The sequence below is a fragment of the Carex rostrata genome, chromosome 4 (genome assembly GCF_964058835.1).
Source record: "Carex rostrata chromosome 4, lpCarRost1.2, whole genome shotgun sequence".
NCBI lineage: Eukaryota > Viridiplantae > Streptophyta > Magnoliopsida > Poales > Cyperaceae > Carex > Carex rostrata.
The window spans coordinates 3646084-3665850 of NC_135921.1; the positions used below are offsets into that span (position 1 = coordinate 3646084).

The following is a 19767-nucleotide window of genomic DNA, read 5'->3' on the forward strand; positions in this document are numbered from 1 at the left end:
CACAGTAACCAGCATGCTGCCCAAAACAGTATTTTTATTATCCCCCCCCCCCCCCCCCCCCCCAACAATTTCTGATTTAGTTACAACACCCTTTGTAACTTACTATCAATAACAATTAAATAAGGATATAACCCTTCTTTCTTATCAAAAAAAAAAAAAAAAAAAAAAAAAAAATCTAGCTTCAAATAACAATCATGCTAAACAAATCTCAAATTATTGTGAATCACATTAGGTCATCAAACAATTATTTTGTTACTGCAACCTAATGAAATTGGTACTTCTTATTTTCCGAAAACAATAGCTAACACAAATACAAAGTGCCACTACAACAGAACATTTTTTTATTAAAGAGCCCCGATACACCAACATTTTTCAGATGTCTTTCACAGGAATTGAACCTATGTCTCTCCGTAGAGAGACGAAACTTGTGCCACTGCGCTAATTCTGCAGTTCAGAACATAGCATTTTTGTTTATCATATCGTGTTCACAAAATTAGCAATGATCAAATCTTGAGAAACTGACACCTCAGACTTCGGATTGAACACATAAAAACCGTGTGCTTCGCCAGGAGCTTCCCAATATTTCACCTCCCCTTTCCATTCACTCTCCTTCAACTTCTCATAATAGGCTTTGCACCTGTCCCTTAACGGGTCAGCACCTCCAACCAAGACCAAAACCCGCTTACACCCAAGCGTGGCAAGTGGCGGTGCATCATCTGCTAACGGGTTGATCCATGGATCATCCACACCCGTTGTTGATGGACACACTATTTTCCATATCTTTACCAGATTCTCAGTCATTTCTGGATTAAACTTATCTGATTCGACCTCTTTTGAAGAAAGGAAGTACGGTTGGATCAGGACTGCACCTCGGATCTTGGTCCCACCATACATCGCCTTGTGATGTGCCATGTTGGCACCGGAACTCTCCCCACTGACATATAATCGGGTGAAATCTCCATGTTTGACAAGCCATGGCTCAGTCCTATTATTACTCTGAGAAAGAACCCAGTCTAAAGCGGCATAAGAATCCTCATAGGCGGCCGGGATGGGGTGCTCTGGTGCGAGTTGATATTGGACCGACACGGCCACAACACTGCATTGAGCAACTAATGAGACCAAGAAGTTGTGCAATATCGGTTCAAATGCAGATCCGAGACAGAATGCACCACCGTGGAAATGGACCAGCATTGGAAGTTTCTTGTCGGACTCTATTTTGGGGATGTAAAGCCGTGCACTGACACCAGGCACGATTGTGGTGTCTTTGAAAGAGACACCGGTGGTTGGATCGGTTGAGGGTGATGTAAAGCGCTCAACATGGCCACTCTTGTAAATTCAAATGTAACCCTCGGAATCATAGATGATTTCATCATGGGTTTCCATTTGACTTGGAGGGAAATGAATGAAATATGAAGCAGAGCAGATTTATGAAAGGATTAATTAGATACTTATATTAATAGCATATAATTGATTAAAATATGTGGCTGCTTACCCAATCGAGAGGTTAAGCTATCTTGGGAACTATTTTATTTATATAAGAATGCACAAAGGGTTGACTTACTGGATGTTTATTTTGGTTCAATTATGCATTTCTCTTATGAAATGGAGATTTTAAGTTTCAGTAAATTACATACTTCTGAAATTATGTGTATATATATTTTGTAAGCTTTGTGTTATAGTCTGAAAATTTTAAATTTATAAATTACGTCTAATTAAAAAATTTAGTTAACTAAAGAATAAATTAAATTATGAATACATTTATTAAACTAACATAAAATTTTAGTTTATTAAATTAAGGCTTAAAATTAATTCAAGACATTAGATTAGAAATAACTAGATACAACAATAGAATAATAGAATAGTAAGTACTTACGTTAAATTAAATTATAAAATTTATGACGTATTTAGAAATGAGAAATTTATGGAAGTAACATATTAATTAAAATTTAATGAAATTATAAACTAATAACATTAATCAAAATTTAGACTATTGTCACACCCCGGAATAACTCGCCACGTATTTCTACGTAAGACGTATGCACATTACATACATTATCAATAATAATAAATAGAGCCACATTTATTTCATAATCAACCGAGTTTAACAAAAGATAATGGCGGACATGGCTAGTAACACAAGCACTACCATGCCTGCTCAATGTATCAATTATTGAATCATTGAAACAAAAATAAACATGTGGCAATTTATCAATCATAAGTCTTCCCGCTTAGTCTCATTCTTGTCGTTGCTCGAATCCTTCATCTTCATTACCTGGAACTCACAAAAAGTAGAATGGGTGAAGGATCGAACCTTCTATCAGTGCGGGATTTAGTTCCTGTCACACCCGAGACAACCCACCACGTATTTACACGTAAGGCGTGAGCGCATCACATACATTATCAATAATAAATACTAATGCAACATTTAAAAGTCAAACAATCTTCAAATACCACAATTAATTTGAGTACATAACACATATTCAATATGAGATCAAGACAAACATGGCAAACAAACCGATAATTGTCATGTCAGTCAATGTATCCACTTTTAAATAGAGAGAATTAAAGTTTAACTAAAAGAAAATAAAAAAATATTTGAGTCATCTGCTCGTTTGCCTCTTGATCCACATCCCTCCTATTCGTGCTCCATGTCAACCTCATGATTTCCTGAAACCCATATAAAAGTGGAACGGGTGAGAGATCGAACAGTCTCTCAGTACGGGATTCAGTTTCAATCCCGGAATTTGACAAATTCACTTATTAACACAAACAGGATATTACAATTATATCCTTACATGCGATCTTACTAATGAATATTTGAAACAAACACACGCGGGGGCACACACACACACACTTCTTAAGTTATCTTTCAAGTTTTTAACTGCCTCACCAGGGGGACTCAAACCCCACTAAATCTTGGCCATGCCACTAGACGGGGACTCGAACCACGCTAGATCTTCTTTGCCTCACCAGGGGGACTCGAACCACCCCAGCTATTGGCGTCTCACTAGGTGGACTCGAACCACCACTAGTTCAACTGTCTCACTCAACGGGGACTCGAACCACCGCAAGATATTGACCCGTGACGGGAAGTCCAACCAACGCCACGTTAACGAGGGATCCAGTCGGACACTAGACCCAATGTATACATTCCAACATGCGTTCAACACATATTGGCCCCTTTCCTTGAACTTATCCATTGCATTCCATATTCGTTTCATTAATCACAAACGAGTCATGGTAAACACAACACATCCTATAAATTCGTTGATCAAACGAATAATCATATCCTAGTATTCTAAACAAAGCCCAGGGGATCGTTCGATTCAACATGAATAATTCCATAAATAAATAAATGCAAACAAAATGGTAAGTAACAATTTGACAATGTCTAGAAAACTCGTACCTATTGTCGTGGGGTAGTTCACTCTTGCCTCTACATTACTTCTTACTTCATAATTCAAATCTAGAAAAGGTAACACTATGTCTAAATTAATATTTATATATGTTTCTATTTGACTGTTGTTAATTAAAGTAGACTCCGTTTAGATTCTTTTTATATATTTATTTAATAAGAAAGTTTATATTTATATAATTAATTATCGGATTTTTTATGAAAAGTCAATCTAATTGAAATTACTTAATAGTATCAAGCATTAATCAATTAAAAACTTATATCCTCCAACTTTACGTTTGAAACAAACTAATTAATTACGGTGATTCAATATCTGAAAATAATATGTGTTACATGATAACAGATAACAAGGAACAATTGAAACATATTTAAAAGATATTCTTTTCTTGCCGATTCCGAAACAAATAAAATACACAGAGAAAATATGAACATATAAAATATTTTACTATATTTGTTTCTCAAACTGATTTATGAAATTCCATAAATTTCTAATAATTGAAACAATTCTTAAATTTCACTGTTTATATGATCTAGAGATTTTATAAAATAAATATATAGAAGGAATCTTATTAAATAAATAATTTTCAGAAATTATAAAACTTTCGGAAATCTTTATCAAATAAATTAATATAATCTAGATATTATATCAAATAATAAATATACGAAATCTTATCAAATAGGTAAATAAGAGACTATTTAATCTACTTACTAAATACTAATTGAATGTAAGATTGGAATACTTTATTTTCTTGATTTAGATTTCCTATGAAAATTACCAAGGAAAGATAAATAAAAATGTAGAGATTTGACCTTTGTTTTTACTCTTCTGTGAAGAAAACGGAGAGAGAGATGATATCCAATTAGAGATAGGGTTTAATTAAAGGAAGCTAATATGAGTACCCGCGCTACAGTACCCGCACCTAAATTGTCATATATAACTGTTTGTGGGGACCAAACTGCCATAACTGCACTTCAGATCTGTAACTTTTTTTTTTAATATTAATAGTCAAATCTTGAAGTATGTAGTCCAAAGAACACAAGTATTTATATCTATATAGTAAACAATGTAAATGATAAATTAATTATTTTTAAATAATCGTACCCGCACTTTTTTTTTTAATTTCTGATGTCGTACCCGCACCTAAACTGCCAAAATTGCTTGTGGGGACCGCAACTGTTCTAGATCTGTAACTTTATTTTAAAATATTAATAGTCAAATCTTGAAGTATATAGTTCAAAGAACACAAGTATTTATATCTATATAGCAAACAATGTAAATGATAAATTAATTATTTTTAAATAATCGTAGCCGCACCTTTTTTTTGAAATTTCTGACATCGTACCCACACCTAAACTGCCATAATTGCTTGTGGGGACCGCAATCATTCCAGATCTATAACTTTTTTTATATATTAATAGTCAAATCTTGAAGTATATAGTTCAAAGAACACAAGTATTTATATCTATATAGTAAACAATGTTGTAATTTTTATATAACTGTTTGTGAGGACCTAAACTGCCATAATCTTATAATTGGATCTCTGTTCTTTTTACATATGACACTGAAAGTATTTATATCTATGCACTGAAGTATTTATTTTTATGAGGTCAACTATTTTTGTTAGAGAAATGTTGACGCGGAATTAGTGCCGAGGCTTTGAAAGGGTGCTGCTAGGATTTTAGAATAATAATTAGTTGAGACTATATAATATCTTTTTAGAATAATAATTAGTTGAGACTATATAATATCTTTTTAGAATAATAATTAGTAGATATAATATAATTAGTGGGGACCATAATATATCATTCCTCTAAATGCAATTACTGTAGCACAGGTACTGTGCGGATACTGTAGCGCGGGTACAGAAATAATTATTCTTAATTAAACTCAAATATATGGGGTACGGTTATGGGATACAAACAGTGAGGAGTTTTGATTTATAATTAATGAGCGGGGGTTATCAAGGGGTGCGTACATGGGAGCGATTCATTTTTTTTCCAAAAATGAAGGGAACATGATTTAAAAACAGAGGGACACCGGATTTAATTTAGGATAATTGCTATTTTACTCATAGTTGTTAAATCAAGTGGTTATATTGGACTTCTTTTGTTTACAATTTCTATGGTCCATTATACGGACTACTAATTTCATGATATAAATCGAGCATATGAGTTTTCTATTCATAATATTTTAATTTGATTAATTTGTTCAAATTAATCTATTTAAATGTACAGAAGAAAAATAAAATAAAATGGAAGAATCAATATATATCAATTGTTAGCGTCGTATCTTCACTTAGTATTTTCAATTACGTGGCGTTACATAATTTATGTATCATTTTTTTATGAGATTTTCGATTAGATCGTATGTACCTAAAATTACATAATGTTATAGTTTCAGCCCATAGCTTATAAAATCTTTACTTATACACTCAAATATGAATATACATAAATAAAATGCGTATGCTTCTTTTAATGCAATGCATATCCTATCATTACTTACTACTTTCAAAAATCACTTAATCTATTTCATTTGCCTCACTATGCGGTGAATTCATTTGCCTCACTAGGCCCTTGAGGAATTTCTGCAGATTTTCTGCTGTATTCAATCATAAGAGATATACACCAAGAGATGCCTTGAATGGGAAAGTTCTCCTATTTTTATAGCTGAAGTTCTGCCCAATTTGGAGCCTAGAATGTGTGAAGGTTATTAGATAATTGTTCTACAAATTTCTCAAACTGGGTGGTCTAATTTGAGTCCTTAAAATGCGTCTTGGATGTGTCAGAAATAGAAAAACTGTCAAAAACAATTTTTTTTGGCTACCTGCGACTTCAATGCGTCTGCACTAGCTCCTCTCTGCGTCCACACTGGCTCCCGAATTTCCTTTTTTAACTTTCCTGCATTCCTACGTGCGTCCACACCAGCGTCCCAGTGCGTCCGCAATGCGCTTGGGATTTTCTATTTTCCGAAGATTTTGAAATCGTCTAAAATTTGGCTTAGTGAGTGTGTCCGCATTGGGGCATATGTAGGGTTTTGAGTGGTATAAAAGAAAAATAGAATAGAAATAGAAGAGAGATTTTTGTCGGGGAGAGCACCCCAATTTTTTTTCTACTGTGAACTAAAAAGGTTTGCTTTACACATATATGCTAAAATTACAAAATGGCCCTCTAAAACTAAGATAATTACAAATGATACAAAAATGAGTGTAATGAGAGAGGGACCCAACAAAACTCCTCCTCCCGACTAATGGAACGCATCCTTCAATCAAACCCGCCTTTTCACAACAAGTTTTAAGCTTCAATGGCGGTACCGGCTTAGTCAACATATCCGAACCATTCTCACTCGTGTGGATCTTCTCCAACACCAATTCCTTTTTCTCAAGCACATCACGTATCCAATGGTATCTCAACTCAATGTGCTTGGACCGAGAGTGAAACATCGGATTCTTACTCAAGTGAATTGCACTTTGACTATCACAAAACAATACATACCTTTCTTGCCGAACACCCAACTCATGCAAGAACTTTTTCATCCAAATTAGTTCCTTACATGCCTCCGTAATGGCTATGTACTCGGCTTCGGTAGTAGAGAGTGCAACGCACTTTTGCAACTTAGATTGCCATGACACGGCTCCATTTCCAAAACACACCAAATAACCGGATGTGGACTTTCTCGTGTCTACGTCACCGGCCCAATCAGCATCCGTGTATGTCTCCAATACCGGATTGTTTGTGCCTCTAAAACAAATACAATGGTTGGTTGTTCCCCTCAAATACCGAAGAATCCACTTAACGGCATTCCAATGCACCTTACCGGGGTTAGAAAGAAAGCGACTTACCACACCAACCGCATGAGCAATGTCCGGTCTAGTGCACACCATTGCATATATTAAAGAACCAACGGCCGAGGCATATGACACGTTTCTCATCTCCTCCTTCTCATTGTCATCTTTCGGACAACTATCATGAGACAACTTAAAATGACTAGCAAGATGAGAGGTTACCGGTTTACTTTTGCTCATGTTGAATCTTTTAAGTACTCTCTCAATGTACTTCTCTTGTGACAACCAAAGTTTGCGCTTCTCACGGTCTCTAGTGATTCTCATTCCAAGAATTTGCTTTGCCGCACCCAAATCTTTCATGGCAAATTCATTTCCAAGCTTTTCTTTTAACTCTTTTATCCTATTTAGATCACTTCCAACAACCAATATGTCATCGACATAGAGCAAAAGAATAATGAAATCACCACTAGAATACATTTTCACAAAAACACAATTATCGGAATTAGTTTTCTCAAATTTGTTGTCACACATAAAAGATTCAAACCTTATATACCAATTTCGAGGCGCTTGCTTCAAGCCATAGAGGCTCCTTCTCAACTTGCACACCAAGTGCTCTTGTCCTTTCATCACAAACCCTTCGGGTTGTTTCATGTAGCTCTTCCTCCAAATCACCATGAAGGAATGCGGTTTTGACATCTAGTTGCTCAATCTCCAAATTCATACTAGCAGCCAAACCAAGCACTACCCGAATTGAGGACATTTTGACCACGGGCGAAAAAATTTCTTCAAAATCAATTCCCTTCTTTTGGTCGAATCCCTTCACAACTAACCGAGCTTTGTACCTTGGTTTTGCATCTTGACCCTCAGATTTAATCCGAAACACCCATTTGTTCTTGAGCACTTTCTTGCCTTTTGGCAACTCCACCAACTCAAAAGTGTTGTTCTCATGCAAAAATTTCATCTCATCTTGCATGGCTTCCAACCACTCACTTTTGTGCTCCGACAATATGGCTTCTTCAAAGCATTCAGGCTCACCACTATCTACAAGCAAAACAAATTCATTAGAAGAATACCTTGTAGTAGCCCGCCTATCTCGGGTTGATCTCCTTACTTCTTGCACTTGTGGAACCTCATTTGAAGAGATTTCGGTTTGAGAGTCATTCTTCTCATCTTGTGGGACATTTGTTTCAATTGATTGGCTTAGGTTTGGCTGATTGGTTTCAATATTTAGGTTGTTATTTGAAATAGGAGTTAGATCAACAAAATTATTTGAAGAGGTTTTCGCCTTGTCGAGGTTCCGCACATTTTCAATGGTTTCTTGTTCAAAGAACACCACATCTCGACTTCTTACTAACTTCTTTTCAATTGGATCCCACAACCTATACCCAAATTCACCATTTCCATATCCCAAAAAAATACATTCTTTGGTCTTGCTATCAAGTTTTGACCTTTCATCTTTGGGTATGTGCACAAATGCTCTACAACCAAACACCTTAAGATAATCATAAGAAATTTCTTTACCTTTCCAAACCCTTTCCGGTATATCACCGTCCAATGCATGTGAAGGAGAACGGTTGATCAAGTGAACCGCGGTGTTCAAAGCTTCACCCTAAAAACCTTTTGAAAGTTTAGAATGAGAGAGCATGCATCGGATTCTCTCACAAATTGTGCGGTTCATCCGTTCGGCTAGACCATTTTGTTGTGGAGTTTTAGGTACGGTTTTCTCAAGTTTAATACCATTGGTCTTACAAAATATCTCAAAAGGACCACGGTATTCTCCTCCATTATCCGACCGAACACACTTTAACTTCCGACCAGTTTCTCTTTCAACCTCCACAACCCATTGCTTGAACACATCCAATACTTGATCCTTTGATTTTAGGGAATATGCCCACAATTTTCTAGAATGATCATCCACAAATGTCACAAAATAAAGAGCACCACCAATGGTTCTATCTCCCATTGAACAAAGATCGGTATGCACCAAATCTAGCAAACCCGATTTCTTACTTGTGAGATTTCTTTTGAAGGCTACACGATGTTGTTTGCCCACTAAACAATGTGTGCATGAAGTGAGAGAAGTACCATCACTAGGCACATAATTTCTTTTTGAAAGAATCTCAATACCCTTCTCACTCATGTGACCCAACCGCAAGTGCCACAAATCGGTTGAGTTACACTCTATAACATTTACTACACCACACACCTTAACTTGAGTCACATAAAGCGAACCTGATTTGGATCCGCGAGCAACAACTAAATGCCCTTTCAATAATTTCCATTTTCCTCCAAAGAAGCAACTTTGGTACCTGTCATCATCAAGGGCACCAACCGAAATTAGATGAAGTCTCATATCCGGCACATGCCGAACATTCTTGAGAATAAGCTTGCACCCCAAACTTGTCTCCACACTTACATCTCCAATTCCGGAGATTTTACAAACTCCGTTGTTTCCCATTCTCACAACACCAAAATCACCCTCCTTGTAAGAAGTGAACAAGTCACGTCAAGACGTGACATGAAATGAGGCCGCGGAGTCTACCACCCAAGTGGAATATTGACTAGTTAAGTTTACAAAACCTTCATCACAAGCTATAAACACTTCTCCATCGGATGCAATTGCGGCGGTATGTTCCTTCTCATTATCACCGCCTCTACTTTTGGATTGATCTCTCTTGAGACCATCATTTTTCGCTTTTAACTTCCGGCATTCATTTTTCATATGACCGGGCTTCTTACAATAATGACATATAATCCCATTTCTCGACTTTGACCTCCTTGATTTTTCCCGCTTGTCATCATCATGAGAGTTTCTATAAGCATTCCTACCACGGTTTTCGGTAACAAGAGCCGAAGGCTCACTAGTGATCCCTAACTCCTTACGCCTCAACTCCTCATTGAGCATGCTATCCTTTACCATGGCTAGGGTCACAACACCATCCGGTGCCGAGTTACTCAAAGACACCACCAAAGTTTTCCAACTATCGGGTAAGGAGCTCAACAAAATTAATGCTTGTAACTCCTCATCTAAAACCATTTTCATGGTAGACAAACGGTTTACACAATCTTGAAACCGACTCAAGTGATCCGACACCGAAGACCCTTCTTGGTATTTCATATTAACCAACTTTCTAATATAAAAAAGCCTTATTTTGAGCGGTCTTGCGCTCATACAAACTCTCAAGTTTCTCCCACAAAATTTTAGCCTCGGTTTCGGTTGAAATATGGTGATACACGGAATCATCAACCCATTGTCTAATTATGGCAATTGTCTTTCGGTTAGAAATTTTCCAAGCCGCATCGGAGGTACTATCGGGTTTTGTACCCGTAAGGGGTTCATAAGCATCCTTACAATACAACAAATCTTCCATACGAGACTTCCAAATAGAATAGTTGGACGAAGTAAGTTTGATCATAGTACCACTATTACTCTCCTCCATTTCAAAATTTTAAATCACCACTAAACCAAGACTTGGATGCACCAAATACTAAAATTCTGATTAAATAAACTTACAGCAATCAGCGCATAATTAACCAAAGGGATCTTGGTTCACCCACGCGGTCTACAGAGAAAATACACCCAAAATCGCGGCTCACCGTGGAACAAAGGAGAGCAGCGAACCAGGAGCAAAATCACTGTTCACTGTAGCTCGCGGATCACTGTAGCACGCTGAAAGCGAAACAAAATCAGAAAACGGAAGCACCAGGAATCTCTACGCTCTGATACCAGATGTAGGGTTTTGAGTGGTATAAAAGGAAAACATAATAGAAATAGAAGAGAGATTTTTGTCGGGGAGAGCACCCCAATTTTTTTTCTACTGTGAACTAAAAAGGTTTGCTTTACACATATATGCTAAAATTACAAAAGGGCCCTCTAAAACTAAGATAATTACAAATGATACAAAAATGAGTGTAATGAGAGAGGGACCCAACAGGGCATGAGTGCGTCCGCACTACGGTCGGACTTCTTCTATTCAATGCTGAAGTCGGCAGATTTTCTTCTAAGTGCTTAGTGCGTCCGCACTGAGGGCATTTTTCTCCATTTTTCTTCATGTCCTACAAATTAAGACTGAGGAAAGGCAGTAACTTGATTCTAGGTGTATTCTATTATTTTTATATGCAAAATACAAGATATTTGGTGTTATTTCATGATAAAAATTAGATCAAATGCGTATATTATGTCTATCACACGTCCGTGAAAGGACCGTTTGCGTCTACGATCACGTTTGTAATGGGACCGCATGAGCCTACAATCACAACCGTGACAGAGAAATTATGGAGAAATTATGGAAGCCAACAAAAAATAAGGAGTAATTTGTGGTATGCTTTTATTCTTCGTGTAAAATGAAAATATGGACATTTTGCAAAAAGACCACCCATATATTCTTAGATTATATCAAATGAAGATCTCCGGCAAATTCTCATTCTTTGGTTAATTGACATCAATCTAGGTCCCAAATCCAATTTCTCATGTTCTATATATTTATTTACATATTAATTTATAATTACGTATATTAGACCTATTTTATTTTAGGTGAGTTTATTTGGTTCCTATATATACGTGGAGCTTATATGTTCAGATTTTAAGAAAGCTCAAAATATACAAGCTCTAGGTCTCGTAATTATTATCTTTACGTAACATTAACATAAAAGTTGTGGATAAAAATCTTTAATATATGATCATATTAACTTCTGATAAATTATCAGGACATAGTTATAGGATTTGTTGCATGAATCAAAGATTCATGTACGGCTAGTGTTGCATAGACAATTTCAAAAACTATATTATCAAATTATTATTTTTTTATTACGTTGAATATTATACGTTCCTAAATCCATTGATAATACAAAAAATATTCACATGACGGAGTATTACAACTACGATCATAAATAAATTATACATTTAAATCAATGATTATTCGTACAAATATTTAACATAAATTCCCATTGATTTTTGTTAAATAAATTGGAATGTCTAGTTTCGTTTAATCGTCAATTAACGTTAGGTAATTCAGAAATAATCTGACTGTTCGAGTAAATCTCACAAAATCAAAATTTAACATGAATAGATAAATGAAACAAAAATTAGTTTTTAAAAAAAAAAAAAAAGAGACGAAAACTTTTCCAATTGATTAGAGAAGAATTAGATAATTACATACAATAATTTAGAAAACAAAACGATTTGACACGTGAAAGACCACACAGATCCCACCTCAAACTCTCATTTCTCCCATTTCCTTTTTATTAATGGACCCCACATCATTAGAATCTCTCCCCTCTCCTTTTTATTCCTTTCTTTTTTTGAAAAACTTCGCAGAAGTTGTGAAGTCGTGAGAGAGAATTGAACTCTCGACCTTTGGGTATAACAACTCTAGAATTTTTTTCTAGCTAATTGTGTTACCTCCCATTTCTCCTTTTTATTCCTTCCTGATGGAAATTTCCAAAATCCCATTTCATTTTAAAATGGAATGAGATCCGCACTCCCTCTCTTTTGATTTTGTGACAAGTAGACCCTACCACCCTCAAAACCTTTGTCCTCCTATCTCACCTACAATCGGGCCCTACCCCAATTAAACTCACCTTTCTTTTTCTTTTCTTCCTGGGGAGGAAGTCCTCCAAGTGAAGACTACCAATATTCATTGCTTGGGCCATCTTTTCCATCCTATAAAAGAGAGAAACTAAGCACAATATTTCACTATCCCGTTGAAACACTAGACACGTACCTCTCCGCTTTATATTTAAGAAAGCCTCTCCTTTATATATTTCCATCACAATGTCACTTTTCACTCAATATCCCGCTAAAATTCAAGAAACCACAGATTGTGTAAGACGAATTGAGAAGGTAACGAGATCTCACATGTTTAGAATTGAGGGGTATTCTGTAGATAAGAATATCGGCAAAGGCAATTTTCTTGAATCAACCATTTTTGATGTGGGTGGATATGACTGGAGTATCCAGTACTACCCAAATGGTTCCCTCGGGACAGAAATTGACGACATATCGATATTTCTTTACCATAAAAGCAAATCAGAAGGTACAAAAGCACAAGTTTGTTTTACTATTCTAGATCAAAGTGGATGTGCTTTACCATTGAACAAAACAACAGATATTAAACATTTCAAAACCTTTGATGATAGTTGGGGCTATAAATCATTTTGTAAAAGACCAGAGTTGGAGTCAAAAATCACAGATGATTGTTTCGTAATTGAAAGTGTCATTACTATTTTTAAAGTTTTTCCGGTGGAGCAACCTCTGCATATTGTTGTTCCACCCGGTAACATCCCGCAGCAACTCGGCTCTCTTTTGGAGAATGGAAATGGAGCGGATGTTACATTTGAAGTGGATGGTCAACTTCTTAGTGCTCACAAGTGCATTCTCGCCGCGAGATCTCCAGTCTTTTCGGCACAATTTTTTGGTCCGATGAAGGAAAAATCAGATACGATTAAAATTGAAGAAATGGAAGCTCGAGTGTTCAAAGCTCTGCTTCATTTCATATATAATGATACATTTCCTGAATTTGAAGAGACTAGCTGAGTGTCCGTGCGTTGCAACGGGATTGAAATATTATTTTGATTACTTTTTTTAGATGTGATTAATATTTATTTGATTTTATCATAATGTATTAATTAATAATGAGAGAAACAAAAATCAATGAATTGTTAATCAATGGAAACACAAACAACCACATCAAACAGGCCACGGAAGATCCGGAATGTATCCTTTGAGATATCTCAACTTTTGCGTAACTTTTGCGTATTCCGCTGAGATATTCCAACTTTTGCGTGACACGTGTCCGGTGCCTATTCATGGAGAGAAGGAAAACGCGTGGAGGGCGTGGAAAGAAGGGAAAACGCGTGGAGATTTTGTTGAATTATTATGCGTCTTTTCATGTAGTGGATACGGTTTTAATTAAATTTAGATTTCTACATATTTGACAACATGAAACAGATACATAAAATCTAAATTTATTAATTAAAAGCTGAGATTGAAATGTATTTTGATGAGTGGCTCAGATCTATTAAATGAACAGCTCAGATCTTGTTTGGGTGAATAGAGTTTTGAATCCCAAAAAAATTTGCGTGCTATTTAGTAGCGAGGATAAAAGAGAGCGATGAGAAACATGACACCAAATTAATGGCACAACATCTATTGATTGCGGCTGATAGATATGGTTTGGAGAGATTGAAGATAATATGCGAGAAGATGTTGTGCGGTACTATTAACACAAGCAATGCGGTTTCCTTGTTGTTGATAGCCGAGAGGCACAGTTGCAATCATCTCAAAGCAACATGCTTGAAAGCAATTTCTAATTCGACCGTTGCCCTCTAATTTGAAGGAACCATCAATGAAGTAACAATATAATTTCCTCCTAGTTGCGGTTGTTATTATCCTTTCATTTTTTTTATTTAATGTTTTTGTTGCTTGTATCTGGTCGGATTTGCGAATCCATAATATATGTACTGCAACATATATGATATATGTACTGTGTTTTTTATTATAAAATGTGCGATAATATATGTCACAATTGTTTGCAATAATTACGTCCGACTGTCCTGATTCGGTTTTGAAATTATTTGTTATACAATTAAGTCTATAACAATAGTGATATGATAAAAACATGTTATAAATTTATTTATCCATTTGCAATCGATTTCTAGTACGTATAAAATAGAAATACGTGTTTTAATTACTTATCCAAATAAATTCCTATTCTAAAAATCGTAACTTAGAAAATTTTACATACGTTAATTTATTACTTTATTTATACGATAAAATACATTTGCTACTAATTTATTACTCTAATTATAATAATTTGTAATAAGTTTGAAGTATAAAATAAAATATGTTGTTAATTTGTTGTCCTTGTTAACTAATAAATTTTAGATTTTAAATTTTAAATTTGTTAACCTGATTTTATATAACTACGTGGTGGGTGCTTTAATGACAGGTTATCTAATATGTAAGATTAACGAGTGATTAAAGTATTTTAGGTGACACATTTGATAACCAAATTCATAATAACTTAACGTATCTATCGTATATATCTATATATGAGCGTGGTACAAATCGTATATATATATGAGCGTGGTACAAATCGTATATATATGAGGGTGGTACAAATAGTCAAATGTGAGTACATGTTATACGAATAATCAAACAGAGAAATTTCGTAGAGAAATTTACAATGTAGAATTTATGGGATTGGTTCGGTGCTTCTTTACTTTTATTATTAAAATTTTCTCACTTTGTATTAATTTCAAATCTTGCTCATTTTTAGTTTTAAAACTATTAAATATCTGTTTTCGGCCTGAGTTAAATTCCAGAAGTTCAAGTCTTGTTAAATATAAATTTTGTTTCTTTTTTATAGTTTGATTAGCACTTAAATATAAAGGGGCTACTTTTACCCGATTACTCGGATCCAACTCGAAACTGACCCAAATCCGATTAATTTGGATAGGGTATGACTTAGAAAATATAACCTGTTAAATTATAGGTACGGTTACAAAATTAATAATTTAATATCCGATTTGGAACCGAACCGGAACCGATATTGTAATGGATAGGATATGAGTTTGATTTGGTTATCCGACTCATAACCGAACCCGACCCGATATCCGTATAAATACCTAATAAAATATAAATTAATAACTATGAAAATATAATTTTGCATATAATCAAATGAACAAAATGTCACGGTAATAATCATATTTTGCATATTAATTTTTTGAATAAAATTTATTACTGTAATCATGAAAATTTATTATTCTCATTAATATGTCCTTTAAATATATACCATATATCTTTCTTGATCTCTTTGTCTACCATATATTTGTCTTTTTATACAAATTATTGAAATTTATTGCTCTATTCACTGATTGAAACAAATATTAATATTCTATTTATGAACAAGAATAATAGTATAATTTTTATTTTGTAGCAGTTTTTAATTTATATTATAGTGATTTATTATGTGAGATGTTTAAGATATTATAATTATATTTAAATATAAATAATTTCTCAAATGTTTGAGAGTTGTGACATATACCCTCTTCGGATCCGGAACCGCTCCATATCCGAACCGGATCCGATAATCTAAAAGCAAGTTATGGGTATCTATCTATTCGGAACCAAAAAACTGGATCCGAAATATTTACGGGTAGATAGGTATCCGAATCCGGACCAGACCCGATTTGAAACAAATAAATATATGGATCGAAATTCAGACCCAAACACTTTTAGAGTACAGGTCCAAATATAATTGTATCCGAACCCGACCTGATCCGATAGCATCTCTACTTAAATATTTTGAACAAGTCATTATGTTTAGAGTAATAAATTTCAGTACAAGAGTGCATGCGCAACTCATTCCTAAAGTTACCAAAGAAAATCACAATTCAATTTATTATTCTGTTTCGGCCCAGTGCAAAGGGAAATTTTCCATTTATATTATTTTCGGTTTGGATCAAGCCCATTCCAGTTTTAATTTAATTTCAGCCAATCTCATCAATTCAATTTTCCATTTATATTATTTATCTCACCTACCCTCATCTTTTATTTTTCTTTTATATCAATATAATTTATTAAAACGAATCAATTGAAACCGTGTGATCTGCAACGATCTTAGATAGTCGAAGCAGGTAGAATCAATATAGTTTGATTCTGTAACTAATTTTGAGGTAATTTTGTATAGAAACGAAGAAATGATATTATTTCCAACAACGAAGAGCAAACAGCAATTCGTGAAGTTCAGTACATTTTTTGCATAATCCCTCTCCACAGGAGTATTAGCCTTATAAAGGCGATCTAAAATGTAAAAGAAAGTAATTAAAATGGATGCGTAAAACATTAGATTTATTCTAGACTGGACACGTCAGCAAAAGAAACTGATGTGGAATAACAAACTTCAGCGGAGGTGGATGAATCGTTATAACAACTCTGGAAATGACAGTGCCTTTGTCTATTGGTTCCCCTCCAGTTCCCCCTCCTCTCCAATCGTCTCTGTTGTGGGTATTGGACCCATATTGTCAGACTCAGAGACCAACGCTGCCCCCTTTTTGCTATCAATTGCCAAGGGTCCACTCGCAGAGTCATCGTCAGTAAAAGACCCCTGCCCGAACTTCCTGACCCGGCTGCCCTGAGTCCCTTCTTCTTCATTTAAATTGTTCTTTCCAACGGTAACCCCCAAATTCATTCCTGTCCGTTGCACTCCCTCTCCCTTCAGAATATTCATGTCCTCATGAATAAAATTAGGAAATTTGTGATCAATCCACTCATAATCCTCCCAAGTGGCATCCTCCTGAGTCTGATTACGCCAGTGAATCAGCAATTGCACTTGTGCAGCATTCCTCTTCTTCACTATGCGCCTTGCTAGGATCGACAAAGGTTCAAGCTTGTCCTTAGTGTGAGGACCGAGTATGGGTAAAGAAGGTGAAGGTATCTGTCTTTCACCCAATTTCTTTTTGAGCTGTGAGACATGAAACACAGGGTGAATTTGTGAATTTGGGGGTAGGTTTAGTTTATATGCCGATTCCCCAAACTTCTGAATTACCTCAAAGGGTCCATAGAACCTTGAACTGAGTTTCTGGTTCTTCATGCCACTTACTGTAATTTGGCGATAAGGTTGTAATTTCAGATAAACCCAGTCTCCTACAGCAAAGGTTCTTTCACTCCTGTGTCGATTCTCAACCTTCCTCATTCTGTCTTGAGCTTTTTTCAAGTTGTTTTTCAGCAATGACAGTGCTGATTGCCTGTCTCTCATGACAATGTTTACGGCCTCTACCTGACTTTTGGGTATACTGCCTAGAGCTAATTGGGGAGGGGAATACCCATATAGTGCCTCAAAAGGAGTACTCTTAATAGCACTATGCCAATTTGAGTTGTACCACCACTCAGCCAATGCCAAGTAATCCTTCCACTTTGACTGTTTATCAAAAACCATCCCTCTTAGGTACTGTTCCAGGCATTGGTTCACCTTTTCAGTCTGGCCATCCGATTGAGGATGATAGGCAGTACTCATATTCAGTTTAACCCCCAACTTTCCCATCAATTCTCCCCAAAACTTGCTGGTAAATGCAGGATCCCTATCTGATACTATATCAGTAGGCAAACCATGCAACCTGTACACTTGTTCCATGAACTCCTGAGCCACACTTGCAGCTGTGTATGGATGCTTAATGGGTATAAAATGGGAGTACTTGGTAAGCCTATCCACAACAACTAGTATGACTTCATAACCCTTGGACTTAGGCAGACCAGTAATAAAGTCCATACCTATGCTGCACCATGCTTCCCTTGGTATAGGTAGTGGTTGAATGAGTCCAGGATTTGGCACATGCTCCCCCTTGTTGACCTGACAGTTATGGCATTGCTGTACATGGGTATGCACTGTCTCCTTCATCAAGGGCCAATAGAATGACCTTTTAGCCCTTTGATAAGTAGCCGTAATTCCTGAATGGCCACCCAAACTAGAACCATGCAATTCTTGCAAAATTTTATGCCTCCAATTCTCACCAGAACCCACACAAATCCTGCCTTTATATCTTATCAGTCCTTGAAACTCAGTGTAAGGGAATGTTGCCTCCATAGAATCACTATTCTTCAGTTTTGTTCTCACTTCTTGTATCCATTCATCTCCCTCATAACTCTCCTTCAATTCCTCCACCCACCTAGGTATTAGTACACTAACTACCTTTACCTCTCCTGGTGACACCACAACCTCTCCATCTCCTTCTCTCCTTGAAAGAGCATCAGCAACCTTATTTTCAACACCCTTCTTGTACTCAATTCTGTAATTTAGACCCAGCAACTTACTCAAACCTTTGTGTTGCATTGGAGTATTAACCCTTTGTTCCAACAGGTACTTGAGGGCAATTTGGTCAGTTTTGATTATAAATTCTCCTCCCATCACGTAATGCCTCCATTTCTGTACAGCTGTGAATAGGGCCAATAGTTCTTTCTCATAAGTGGATAAGGCTTGACTTTTTACCCCTAACTTCTTACTCAGGAAAGCTACTGGTCTATTGGACTGCATGAGGACAGCACCAATACCATCTTGGCTTGCATCAGTTTCTACCACAAATGGTAGAGTGAAATCTGGAAGCTTGAGAACAGGTGCTTGTACCATAGCCGTTTTCAATTGTTCAAAAGCTTGTTGTGCTGCATTGTCCCATTTAAAAGCATTCTTTTTCAAAAGGTTTGTCAAAGGTTTAGAAATAATTCCATAACCTTGAATGAATTTTCTATAGTAGCCGGTCAATCCCAAAAAACCTCTCAGCCCTTTGATATTTTTTGGAATTGGCCAACTAACCATAGTGGCAATTTTGTTTGGATCAGTTGCTACCCCCTCTTTGGAAATGATGTGACCCAAATATTCAATTTTGTGTACCCCAAACTCACATTTATTTCTCTTAACAAACAATTGCTGATCCTTCAATGTTTGTAAGACAGTTTGCAAATGGTGAATGTGAGTATCTAAATCTTTGCTATACACCAAGATATCATCAAAGAAAACTAACACAAACTTTCTGAGAAATGGTTTGAAAATGCTATTCATTAAAGCTTGAAATGTG

The 19767-nt window shown here is 35.8% G+C and overlaps 1 protein-coding gene and 1 pseudogene across 1 annotated transcript; one reads left to right on the plus strand and one right to left on the minus strand.

Moving 5' to 3' along the window:
- Window positions 1-474: 474 nt before the first annotated feature.
- Window positions 475-1288, minus strand: LOC144552508 (2-hydroxyisoflavanone dehydratase-like). The gene has a single exon (XM_078300479.1). It carries the CDS (start codon window positions 1189-1191, stop codon window positions 475-477), a length of 717 nt encoding a protein of 238 aa, XP_078156605.1. The 5' UTR covers window positions 1192-1288.
- Window positions 1289-13004: 11716 nt separating this feature from the next.
- Window positions 13005-14527, plus strand: LOC144552509 (BTB/POZ and MATH domain-containing protein 1-like; annotated as a pseudogene).
- Window positions 14528-19767: the final 5240 nt, after the last annotated feature.